General features: G+C 32.2%; 2 protein-coding genes and 1 pseudogene across 3 annotated transcripts in view; 2 read left to right on the top strand and 1 right to left on the bottom strand.

Moving 5' to 3' along the window:
- The first annotated feature begins 341 nt into the window (after positions 1 to 341).
- Positions 342 to 2,704, top strand: LOC108692581 (annotated as a pseudogene).
- Positions 2,705 to 5,909: 3,205 nt separating this feature from the next.
- LOC108692651 (serine protease easter) lies at positions 5,910 to 9,777 on the top strand. Of its 2 annotated transcripts, none has more exons than XM_018201001.1 (5): positions 5,910 to 6,264; positions 6,636 to 6,796; positions 7,751 to 8,033; positions 8,220 to 8,491; positions 8,855 to 9,777. In XM_018201001.1, the coding sequence occupies exons 1-5, from the start codon at positions 6,189 to 6,191 to the stop codon at positions 9,203 to 9,205; spliced, it is 1,143 nt and encodes a 380-aa protein (XP_018056490.1). In that variant the 5' UTR covers positions 5,910 to 6,188; the 3' UTR covers positions 9,206 to 9,777. The 2 variants fall into 2 exon arrangements, with proteins under 2 accessions (XP_018056490.1, XP_018056491.1); XM_018201002.1 differs by having other exon boundaries at positions 6,636 to 6,781; positions 8,855 to 9,774.
- Positions 9,778 to 10,187: 410 nt separating this feature from the next.
- The window catches only part of LOC108692580 (protein FAM161A), a 4,044-nt gene continuing 1,485 nt past the window's right edge, over positions 10,188 to 12,746 (bottom strand). The window contains 6 exon segments of the mRNA XM_018200895.1: positions 10,188 to 10,622; positions 10,824 to 10,968; positions 11,045 to 11,167; positions 11,402 to 11,647; positions 12,139 to 12,357; positions 12,560 to 12,718. Coding sequence (XP_018056384.1) covers positions 10,188 to 10,622; positions 10,824 to 10,968; positions 11,045 to 11,167; positions 11,402 to 11,647; positions 12,139 to 12,357; positions 12,560 to 12,718 — 1,327 coding nt within the window.

The following is a 12,746-nucleotide window of genomic DNA, read 5'->3' as shown; positions in this document are numbered from 1 at the left end:
TATATATATATATGTAAAATAACTTTTTTCTTTAACTATTATTATAGATATTCGTCATTATAACATTGTTGAATTTCCGATTCTATACAAAAATACATTAAATTCAAGTGTTTCAGTTTTTCCAATTTTTCTCATGTTAAATATTAATCTTTTTAATTATATACATTTGATAATAGGTACTAACAATAATGATAGAAGCTTCAAATCTAGAAAAACCATCAAATCCATTAGATGTGACGAACCCTCCGAATCTACGTCTGTTGAATCATACATCGTGTGGGCCCATCAGTGATACGAAGTTGATCGACGACAACAAAACTAAAATTTTCCAATATCTGTGAATGGCGTTAATTTCATACGATATTGGAAAGCCCGATCCGGAGTTCCGTTGTGGCGGTACAGTCATCAATTCTCGCTACGTCCTCACCGCCGCTCATTGTGTCACTTTCCTTCCAACGGATAAGAAGAAAAAAATAAAGTTATGTTGACATAAGTATGGCAAAAATTAAAATTACGTTGTAAAAAAAATGAAAAAAACTTGTAAAAAAATTTTAAATTTAATTTAAAAATAAAATTTGAAAGAAATTCTGAAGAAAGTCCGTTGTTCTTAATAGCTTTTCTTATAACTGGCATAAATTTAATTAATTTGTAATCGTTATTTTCCAGGTCTACGACTGATAGGTGTCAGGATAGGAAATTGCGACATAAGCAAGGAACGTGACTGTTATACGGACCACGAAGTCGAGTGTGCCGAGAGGTATCAGAATTTCGATGGAAAGCGTCCAATTCCATTCGGAATACACGAGAATAAAGCTACAAAATGACATCGCCCTAATTAGATTGAATACAGTGAATTTCAGATCTCATAATGTCAAACCCATTTGTCTGCCGTTTGGCACTGCGACAACATTACATCATAAAAAAGTAAGAATGATCAATATACTTCCATTCATAATTAGTAATAATAATAAAAGAAGCAGCCAAAAAGATTTACGAATTACATTTATTTTATTTCAAATTATTTAAATCTGCTATTCTGATTTAACATTATAATTAGGAAAAGGAATTTCTAAATAATGTTTATCGCATTCTCTCTTCTCTCTCTCTCTCTCTCTCTCTCTCTCTCTCTCTCTCTCTCTCTCACACACAAATTGAAATATTTCATAATTGTATCTTTTCGAATTAAATGCTACAGTCTATCAAATTTTTTCGAGAAATATTTTCTATCCCTTTAAAAAATTTTCACTCAAATTATCTCTTGATTTTCGTAAAGACTACTTCATTTGTATTTCGAAATTTTGCTTTTGATTTTCTCTCTTAAGTTGTAGTGACTGATTGGGGCAATCAAGAACCCCTGCGAATGATGCTGACACTAGTGGACAACAAACAGTGTAAAGAAATGCACAGGCCGACTATGCAGATCTGATACAAACAGCTATGTGCCAGCGGCCGAAAGAATGTGAACTTCTGTTTGACCGATAGCGGCAGACTTCTGCAGGCAGCTGGTATATACAATGATACAAGTGTACACATGATCCAGTATGGTGTCTATACCAATGTCGCCTACTACATGGACTGGATTCTCAACACACTGACAGATTAAAAACGAAACATTGCGGAACAAAGTCTTTTATATCGAACACTTTTAATCTCCATTCTTGGAATATGTTAACGCAAATGCGGTAATCTCAATTGTGATGAGAATGAGAAAATAAATTTGACGAGGCGTTCGACAAATAGTACGTAGATAAATAAAACTGATTTCAAAAAGTTATCAAAACGAATAATAAATATATTGATCAATTTCTTGTTCAGAAAACTGGACAAATAAAAAATCGCGATTAGGGGAAAATTAACTATTAAATTAATTTATTGGACATAAAATAAAAATATCTTCAGTAATTCTATTAAAGATAATGAAATTATGTTTTCTTATTGTTAATATTCTTTTATCCTGACATCTCATGCATTCTTATTTTTCGCTAAATAGTCCTGGAGATCAGTGTACAATCGACGTAAGGCGGAAACATGCATAAATACACGTGACTATACATTGGTGTCTAACATTCTGCAGCAATCGCGGGAACAGATCATCATTTACATGCAATCATTTCGAAGGCTCAAATCCTTTGATGTGTTGTCAAAAGCGTGAGCATCCGCAACCGTTCAAGCGGTGTCGTGACAAATCGTGGGACTAAATCAGGCTAGAAATTCGGAATCTCCGTATATCGAAAACCAGACAGACCTGACAAATAATCCATCGCTGCCGAACGATTGCGCGACTTGTCGCAGAGGATTATCAATGGCGAACGTACCGAGCTCGATGAATTTCCTTGGATGATACTATTGAAATATCAACAACATAAGTAGAAATAAATTCATTATTAATTATTAATTATTAATTAATTATTAATTAATTATACATAAAGTCTTAAATAAGTTTTCACTTTATCATAAACATTTCATTTTATAATTAAATGTAAATTATATTATTAGGAGTTCACTTCTTTATACAGTTTCTTTTCAAAAATATTGTAGCTAATGATAAATGACAGCATACGGCGGTTTCTTAATAAGTAAACGATATATCTTTACTGTCGTTTACTGCATCAAGGACTTATCAGTCAACTGGCACTTGTCCAGCGTTCGTTTGGGTGAATACGATATCGACACCGATCGGAATTGCATGTCGGATGGTCGGTGAGAGTGAGCCGACGTGTATAATTCAATAATCGTAGGTGTGGAAGAACAAATTCATGAATATTATTCCTTTCGCGGCATCAATGTGATATTACTGCATCTCAGTCGTGATCTATTCACATGCTATTCACAAGTTACATCAAGCTTGTTCAATTCATCGCTCGATGACAAACTCTTTATGGACGGTTGGAGAAATACGGTAACCCGCTCGACTTCGAATATTAAATTAAAGCTAGCCTTACTCTTAACGGACAAGAATCTGCGTGATGAAACTATGTCTGCGATGACTGGGCTAACGATTGTAATCAGAAAGGCCAAGACTGGTATCAGGGTGATTCGGATAGTCCCTTGATATCCGTCGAAGAGATCACCGATAATATCAGGAAATGGACTGCTGTAGGTGTTGAATCCTTTGGATCCTGCAATAGGATCGTCCTGCAACATATAAAGATAATCTAGCGTGTACACGTAAGTGTACTACTTCGTTTCATAAATTCCTAACAACATGAGGTCACAAAGATACATCGTCTACAAAGAAATTAAGTCATTGACTATGTCTCAGTAATGAAAAATTTTTTTAAAATTTATGAAGTTAAAATATATTATATATGAAACAATGTATTTCTATAATTCGAGTTGCATCTTGTAGAATTAGTTAATTTTGTAAAGATTCATTTACATGTTGTTAAAATAGAATGTTATATATTAATAATTTTGTCAAAGTTTCTCTGAACAAATTGATGAATAAAATGCGGCAAAAATTGTTTATTTATGATAAATAAGTTTTATTTGTATTAATAAGGTAAAAGTTGAAATGTCATTATAAAAATAATAATTAATTACGTTTCCTATCTGTTTGCTATATATAAAAGGCCATGAACATACTTAATAATATTAAGATATTAAGTGACGTATGTTAAGTAATACTGTATAATTATTCATTTATTTTACCTGTATTTATATTGACACGTTTTATAGCAATAAAATATTTTTAATGAGCTTTATTAATACTTTATGAAGTGTAATAAATCGAGAATAAAATCCATGATATTGATAATAAATGAGAAATTAATATCTGTAAAGGAGTTAGTCTTATCTCATAAGAATGACAATATATAAAAAAAAATGTTGTTTTACGTTTTTAATAACACTAATAAAGACAAATTCAAATTTTTCCATAACTATATTGAATTAATAATTTATATCTTCTTCTTTTCTCGATACATTATTCTCTTCTTTCTCTTTTTATTATGTCAACATCAATTTGTCAATATCATTTTAATAATTCATTTGAATTATAAGTTTTCACAGTGTTATTATTTCTTTTTTAATTACGCTACTTTCCTTCGTTTTATCCTCATGTTTTCATAATGAGATCTCTCTTATCATCATAATGCGTATGCCTTGATGTGTCTTGTGTAAGATATATATTTCTGGGAAACGTCAATTAACCATCAATAAACTACAACATTATTTGCAATATTTATCCGCATTTTTCTAATATATAAAAAACTAAACCGATTTCCTGGTAATTTCACCTTCTTTTGAGGAAAACGTTGTATAAAATTGCGAATTGTTATATTGCAAAAATATGTGATTGATGATTACGTCATTCAATATTCACATTTTTATTTTCCGATGTTATCAAACGAGCAAGGTCACTATATGACCTATCGACTGACTTATTACGTTGTAACAGTTTATCCTACGCTATTTCGAAAAGCACAATTAAAGACATCACACTGTACTAAAAAATTAAATTCATTAATTATAATATTTCATTAATTAATTAAAATAATATTAATAAAGCATAAATATGAAAAAGTTCCATTGAGGAAAAATGACAAACCTAAAATTTTCTTCTCGAGTATTACGAGAGGATAATATTTGTGATTGTGTGCAGTGGTTGATTAATTGCTGTAGCTAATCATGTGCCATTATTAACTCGTTGACGTATTAATTTTCTAGAGATAAATGCTTCTTCAATATCACGAATGAACGAATCTTCGCATTTTCGTGATCATAATAGATCACGATAATAAAAATTTAAAAATTTGAATGAAATAACAAATAAGAGATAAAGAAATACATAGCGAGTAACATCTTTGGCAATCGATTTGGAGAAAGGTATTGATATTTCATCGTAACTTTCCTCATCTATCAACTGATGACTAATAGTTGTATATTTCAATGGAACAACATATAGCATTCCTGCATAAGTTTAATGCAACAATATTAACTCGGGAAACTCCTAGTAATTAAAGTCATGATAAAAGTCATCACATTTATTTTCGATCTACTTTTTCTGGCGAGATTTGTTATAATTATCATTTTCTGAACAAAAATAATTTTTAATTAGTTTCAATATCCGACAACTTTTCCTCTCTTTCCCTTTTATTTTATCCTTTCTTTGTATCTTTGTATCTTTGTATCTTTTGTTTATATCTTCTTTCACGTATATCTTTCAGGAAAGATTTCTGCAATACCTTCGCCTTTATCTTAATTTTATTTATAAGCGATAATTTTTTTCCTAGAAAAAGCATGTTGATTTTGTCGTTTACATTTTCATTTTAATGATTAAACTTATGTTCCTTCCAAGAAATTATGCTGATGCCGTCAATTAGTGATGAGAGAAACAAATATATATATATATTTATTTATCCGACTTTCACGATTTAGAACTGTGAATAACACCATTCTGAAAATTGTTGATAAAAAGACAGGTATATACAATGACCAAAATTAATTGCATAATTTCTTAAACGTAAGTGATAGAATCAGAGTTTGAAATATGTATAAATATGAAATATGTATAGTTTTAAAAATATAAATGTAAGAGATTAAATATTGAAAGCTTTAATTTAAAAAAAAATCGAAATTTTAAAGTAAATAGATAATAAAATAATATAAAATAAAATTTTATAATAATTCTATGAACATGATACCGTAAAATTCTTACCAGTAACATTATTATGAACGGAATGTATGTTGACATCAACATCCTTAAAGTTGGTAATTGAAATAAGTGAGGATTTCGTAAAAGGATAATGAAATTTTTTTTTAAGAAAAACTTGCATTTCAGATTTTCCTCGCATTTTACGAGTAAATAATACTCGCGATAAGCTGTAATTGGAAGCGAATCATGACTAATGGATCATCACTGATGATCATCCCCACCGAACCAGCAGATTTAATAGGTCCAGCAAGTAGCGAAGGAGCTTAGTCGATTGGCAACCAGTTAGCGATCAGTACCGGTTTTGATTTGACCTGTGGTACTCGGTTTGAGTACAAACTAATACAAAAGGCCGTAAACTACAAGTGGAATTATTACATTTCCCAACGGAGTACGAGGCTTCTATCTATATATATATTGAAGGACGTTACTCGACGAGAATCATCGGAGCGAAACAGGAAAATTCCCGCTCGATCTGATCTGAAAGGGAAAGAAGAGAATTCCTATAAAACGAGAATATTTGGCAAAGCGTTACATGCTGATATCACAAATAAACATGATGTCCATTGGCTTATTCGTCTTTTTCCTCGCTTTAACAGCAATCGATGCACGTGAGTACTCCATTCGACATCAATCCGTTTTGAGCACTTTCATCTGAAAAAGAATTTTAGTTTTTTCTTTAATAAAATTCTAAAAGTAAATCTTTTCCTGATTTTTTTGCACGTTTATTTTAAATTGTCAGAGCACATTTAGCACAATTAATTAACATATATTTACAATTAAATGCAGCTGTTTGATTCTCATCGTTCGATACATTCAAGGCTTTCTCAGATGATATTTAAGTTGTTCCAAATTATTTACGATATGTAGTATGTTTAAAATGCTGAATTTAAACTTCGGATAAGACAATTCTAAGTTTTGAAAGTTGTTGTTAAAAAAACATTAATTGAACAATTAATTAAACAATAATTTATCGTTATAGAAAATGAATGTTCAAATGGTAATTGCGTCAACATTCGCAAATGTCCGGAAGTCATATCTCTCTTAACAACTTCAAGACCGCTTTCAGCAGAGACATTGCAGACTCTTAGAAATTTGCAATGTGGCTTCGAAGGCAACGACCCGAAGGTTTGTTGCAGTCAGGTAATTGAATTTGACCTAAACGCATTAATTTATTTACAATAATATTAATTTAGTACTAATTTATTAAAATCTAAATTAATAAAGTTAACTAACACATAATATAATGGGTAATCTCTAATTTAAGAAAGAGAATTGAATTTATAATATAATTTAAAGCTAACTTAAAAAATAAACAAAAAAGTAAAAATTATAAATTATGAATTATAAATATATATATCTTTCGAGAATATATATTATAATAACTTGCATTGATAATTTTGCTTCTCTATTTTGTTTCCTATTCTTTGTTAATTATTTAAAGACATTTATTTAAAAAGTTAAAAGATTATTTATCGGCAGATTGATTATTGGTTCTCGAGGACTTCAGATTAATGCGTTTCGGATGATTGTTCATCATTTTCCATATATTCATGAAATATATCAAATTGTACATCGCATACTGCCATCATTGTTGTACGTAATAGAGATGTATCGTCGTTGCAAGTCCATTTAATAGTCTTTTGAAATAATACTGAAACAGGTTTCTGTGACCTCGACTTCCTGTTTTATCCTAATCTCGTATTGTATTAGCAGGATATCGGCTGAAGCTTAATTCACAAAATCTAAAATTTACAAAATATTCTATTATATCAAATAACAATAAAATTAGATATTTTATTGTTATCAGATATTTTATTACAATCAAAATTGCTTTATAGCTTCCTTTATTTTAGATGTAATATTAAAAATGCATTTTTCCAAACAAAAACAAATAAAACTTTTTATGCTCAATTTTTAAATATCTTTAATATCCATTCATATACAAAAATTTCATATATTTACAGAACATAATAAATCTCTCTATAACTTGGTATTGTTCGTCATTATAACACTGTTGAATTTTCGATTTCATAAAAAAATGCATTAAGTGTTTTCAATTTTTTCAATTTTGCTTATATTAATCTTTGGTAATAGACATCCACAACAACGACAGAGGCACCAAATCCAGAAAATCCTTCAAATCCACCAGATGTGACGAATCACCCGAATCTACATCTGTTAGATCATACATTATGTGGACCCATCACTCAGACGAAGGTAGTCGGCGGCAACAAGACTGGAATTTTCCAGTATCCTTGGATGGCGTTAATCGCATACGATACTGGAAGACCAAATCCGGAATTTCGTTGTGGCGGCACAATCATTTCCTCACGCTACGTCCTCACTGCCGCTCATTGTGTTACTTTCCTTCCAGGGAGTAAGGAAAAAGCCATAAAGTCATATTGCCATAAGTATGGCAAAAATTAGAATTAAGCTTTAAACTTAAAAAGAAATTTAAGATTGAATTTAAAAATAAAGTTTGAAAGATACTTAAAAACATTCGTTGTTCTTGATAGCATTTTTTTTATAACTAGCATAACTTTATGTAATTGTTATTCTGCAGGTCTACGACTAATAGGCGTCAGAGTAGGGGATCACGATTTAAGCAAGGAACGTGACTGCGATACGAATAACAAAGGATTTGAGGTCGTGTGTGCCGAGAGGTATCAGGATTTCGGTGTGGAAAGCGTTCAGTTCCATCCGGAATACACGAGAACAAAACTGCAAAATGACATTGCGCTTATTAGGTTGAATAATACAGTGGATTTCAGACCTCGGAATGTCAAACCCGTTTGTCTGCCTTTTGGCACTGCGACAGCGCTAAATCATAACAAGGTGAGAATGATTAATATATTTCCATTTATTAGAAAATAATAAAAAAGAAGCAGCTAAAAAGATTTACAAGTTATATTTATTTTGCTTCAAATTAGTTAACTCTACTACTGATTTAATACTACAAATAGAAAAAGAAATTTTTAAATAACATTTTCCATTCTCTCTCTCTCTCTCTCTCTCTCTCTCTCTCTCTTATAAATTAAAATATTTCACAATTATATCTCTTTAAACGGATCCTACAGTCCATCAAATTTTTTCGAGAAATATTTTCTATCGCTTCTAAAAATTTCGACTCGGTTATATTTCTCGATTTTCGTAAAGACTACTTCATTTCTATTTCGAAATTTTGCTTTTGACTGACAGGCTGTAGTGACCGGTTGGGGCGCGACGGAGTTGGGACCACGCAGTCAGGACCTCCTGCAAGCGAAGTTACCACTAGTGGCCGTTGAACAGTGTAAAGAAATATATAAGCGGACCACACAGATCTGGCACAAGCAGCTATGTGCTGGCGGCCAAATGAACGTGGATTCTTGTTTGGGTGACAGTGGTGGACCTCTCCAGGCAGCTGGTATATACAATAGTAGATCAATACGCATCATCCAGTACGGTGTCGTCAGCTACGGATTGAAGCAGTGCGGCACTGAGGGATTCCCCGGAGTTTACACCAATGTCGCTTACTACATGGACTGGATTCTCAACACACTGACAGAATGAAACGAGACTGAAACATTGCGGAACGAAGTCTTTCATATTGAATACTTTTAATTTCCGTGCTCGGAATATTGTGACACAAACGATAATCCTCATCGTGGTAAGAATGAGAATTTAGCGAGAATTAAATTTGGCGCGTTTGATAAATATGTATAAATATAGATAAATAAAATTGATTTCAAAAGATTGGCAAAACGAATAAAATTATCACAAAGGCAAAGAAGGAATATCTTTAATGTTTGTGGAAATAGATGGTCTAGGAAAGATTTGCAAAATACCATTCTAGTGTATTTTTAATAAAAATAATTAGTGTTAACTTTCAAAACTTTTGTTGTTCTTTTAGTAGAATAAAGTATCTTACTGCCGATACAACTTTATTCCATTAGACGAAGTTTTCTCGGGATTGCAACTTAAATTTTCACTATTTTATTGCATGTGAGATAAGCGTGTAATATCTTCGAGAAGAAAAAAAAATAAAAAGAGAGAGGAAGAGAGTTTTTTGCTCGCTCTAATGAATATATGTGCTAAACCGATGCGTGATTATGATTTATATCTTAACTTATCATGTTTTTACTTTATAATATTGATCGATATAATAAACCATTTTTCTATAAAAAAGATGTTGTTTACTTCCTGAATTCTACGAAAAGTATTTTTGTCATTCATGATAAACTGGATTCTCCGAAAAATTATCGTAATCGTTTTAATTTCATTTCATCAAATTAATTCTTTGATTAACTTTGAACCGTTCTTGATATGTCGAGAAATCAGCTTATAGATTATTCTTATAAACAATTATAAATATAATTCAATTATAACAAAGCCGAATAAATAAAAAGCTTATTCTTCAGATAATTTCAAACTGAAAAGCTTGGTCAAGGTTTACCTATTTATCGTAATATATTCTAATCATAATTAATATATAAATATAGGAACCTGACATTCAGAATAATTTCGCGATAATGATAAGAATTATCGGTTCAATTCACTCTTCGACATCGTCGCTACTGGACAATTTTTCGTTGCGATCCTCAATCCATTCCGCTGTTTCGTTGATCGAAACCTTCAATGGACCGCGATCGGCTTTTCTCTTCAGTGTCGAGATTTCTAACTTGGCTGCCGATTTGTCGGAGGAATCGCCCGACGACTTCGACGATGATTGGCTTGACATCAGAGTACCGGAAGAACTGGTTAATGATCCGGAATTTGGTCTAGAATTGCTGGCAAAACTTAAATACGAGTCCAAGCTACTTGACGTAGATCTTTTCGATTGCTGCTGTTGTTTCTTTTTCTTCCTTTTCTTCTTTCGGGCGTGAGCGCTCTTCGAGGAAACCTTCTGTTGCGCCTTTACGAGCGATTGAAAACTCTGCAAAATTCATGCATAAAGCGTAGTTTACACAATACTTTATCAGAACGTATCCTAAAGAATTTACATTATTTCTTAATTTTGCTTTATATAAAATATGCTGATGCATAAAATATATAAAGTATTAAAATACGTTTTTTTTTTCATAAAGAAAACATTTATTGATAAATATTTGTTTCTACTTAGGAAGTCAAATTATCCATAATTATAATTATCTAATAACGACGCATGCAAATAACAAGAAATTCATGTTACCTGAGAATGACGCTCGAAAAGAGTCGGTATTTGCGTCACACGATCCAACATCATCTCCATCTGCAGTCGATGACGTTCGGCCTGTTCCCGCGCTTCATCACGACGAAGAGACGTCCGTATGCCTAGGTCTCTGTCATGCTCGTGCCTTGTTTTCGCGACATTAGATCAATAACTGATCATAAAAATCGATGAACGCTTAGATCTATAGATCCAGTGCGTACCTCGCAGCCGATCTCAGGGCCTTCCACGCAGGTTTCCGGCTGATTAGCGTCTCCCTGAACTTCAGTATCTGTTCCCGCCGCTTCTCCTCCATCCGCTCCTGTATCTCGCGCTCCAGTTTCTCTCTGTGATGAGTTTTCGATCGTCATTTACACGTGTGAATTCCTCTCTAATTAAAAATTATTCTTTGTTTGTATTTAGAAAAAATTAAATCCTATACCAGAATGACTTTTTTATGACTTGCAACTATCATTTCTTTTTTCAACTGAATTTCTAGTATTTTAAAATCAACTTCTGAGAAATATAAGTAAATAGAGGGATTCAGGGTTACACAGTTTTTCTCATTAAATGGGCCGTACCGTGAAGCTTGACATCTCAAAATCGCAGCCAGGTTATTCCCGCGCGAGGATAATGCGGACGTCAGGGCGGACCTGGTTCTGTCGGACATCGTCGTAGTCGGAATGATAGATTCGTCATCATCTTTGTTGGGCTCTTCGTCCTGAAAATGTGCACATGCGGACTTGACACGTTCACGCCTCGCCATCGATGGCGGTAATGAAGAAGACTTCAACATCTCTGCAGCCCTCAACCTCTTCCTTAGCTGTCTGGAACCGCGTAAATAAATCTCTATGCTGAATCTAATTGTTTTTAATTCTCAAGAGATTTTAAAAAGTTTTTAGCTCTTTAAATAATCTTGTTGTATAAGTACTTTCAGGAAGCTGAGTTCTAATAATTACTCACTTGTTTGAATTGCAAAGCAATTAGTCGCTTATATATAAACTTTCACTTATACACAGAATAAGCTTCAAAATTAAATTAAGACTTAATTTCTAAAATTTTTTGTCTGTTTGCAATTTTCAAAGACTGTCAATGTGTTTTAATCAAGAAAAATAGTGGAATTTTTCCGGACATTCGATATTCGACATTTGATATTCGTGTTTTTATTTATTGTTTTTATCGACACTAAGAAAGAAAAGAAAGAACAAGAATAAAGATATATAAATATAGATATTAAACGTGTAAAAATGTTAAATGTTTCATTTAAATGTTTCTAAGATAAAATATGAAAGAACTCGACAATTAACGACAAGCTGACCTATAATATTCGTCCTCAAGCATACGGTCATAAACCTCGGTGCCGAACAGGTTTCTTGGTACTGGCTTAGCCTTGAAACGCGAAGAACAGCTCTTGCTTGAATAGAGTTCAGGACTGGACCTCGCCATGGATCGCCAGGCACGACGATCGCACTCGAGCTTAAAAGGTCGCACTTGCGACAATAGATTTAGTGCGCTCTCTTCGCGTACAATACGACTTCTAAATACCAAAAACATACGTTATATCGAGGTTTATTATTAATTATAATTTCGCAGACCTCTAAATAGTTAAAAAAATAAAATAATATATAAAATATATAGTGAAATTTTCAGAATAGAAGAAATATGATACTAAATTTGATTGAAAATAAAAAAAAATAGATAGTATTATACATCCATTTGTAAAGTCAAACATGGCCGACCTTTCTTCTTTTTCAGCCATTAATTTGTCATAAAGCGGTATCTTGGATGTAATAGGAATTGGTCTGATTCGTCGTTTTTTCGAAGGACTTTTCTTCTCATTATCTTCATTCGCCCGTTCGACTGTCTCTATCTCTGTCATATATTTTTCCGCTTCTTCCCTGAAAAAGGACATCAAATGTTCTTCAA

Source organism: Atta colombica, unplaced genomic scaffold (assembly GCF_001594045.1).
Source record: "Atta colombica isolate Treedump-2 unplaced genomic scaffold, Acol1.0 scaffold78, whole genome shotgun sequence".
Taxonomy (NCBI): Eukaryota; Metazoa; Arthropoda; class Insecta; order Hymenoptera; family Formicidae; genus Atta; species Atta colombica.
The sequence above is the reverse complement of the archived record's forward strand: the minus strand, read 5'-3'. Positions and strand labels throughout refer to the sequence as shown.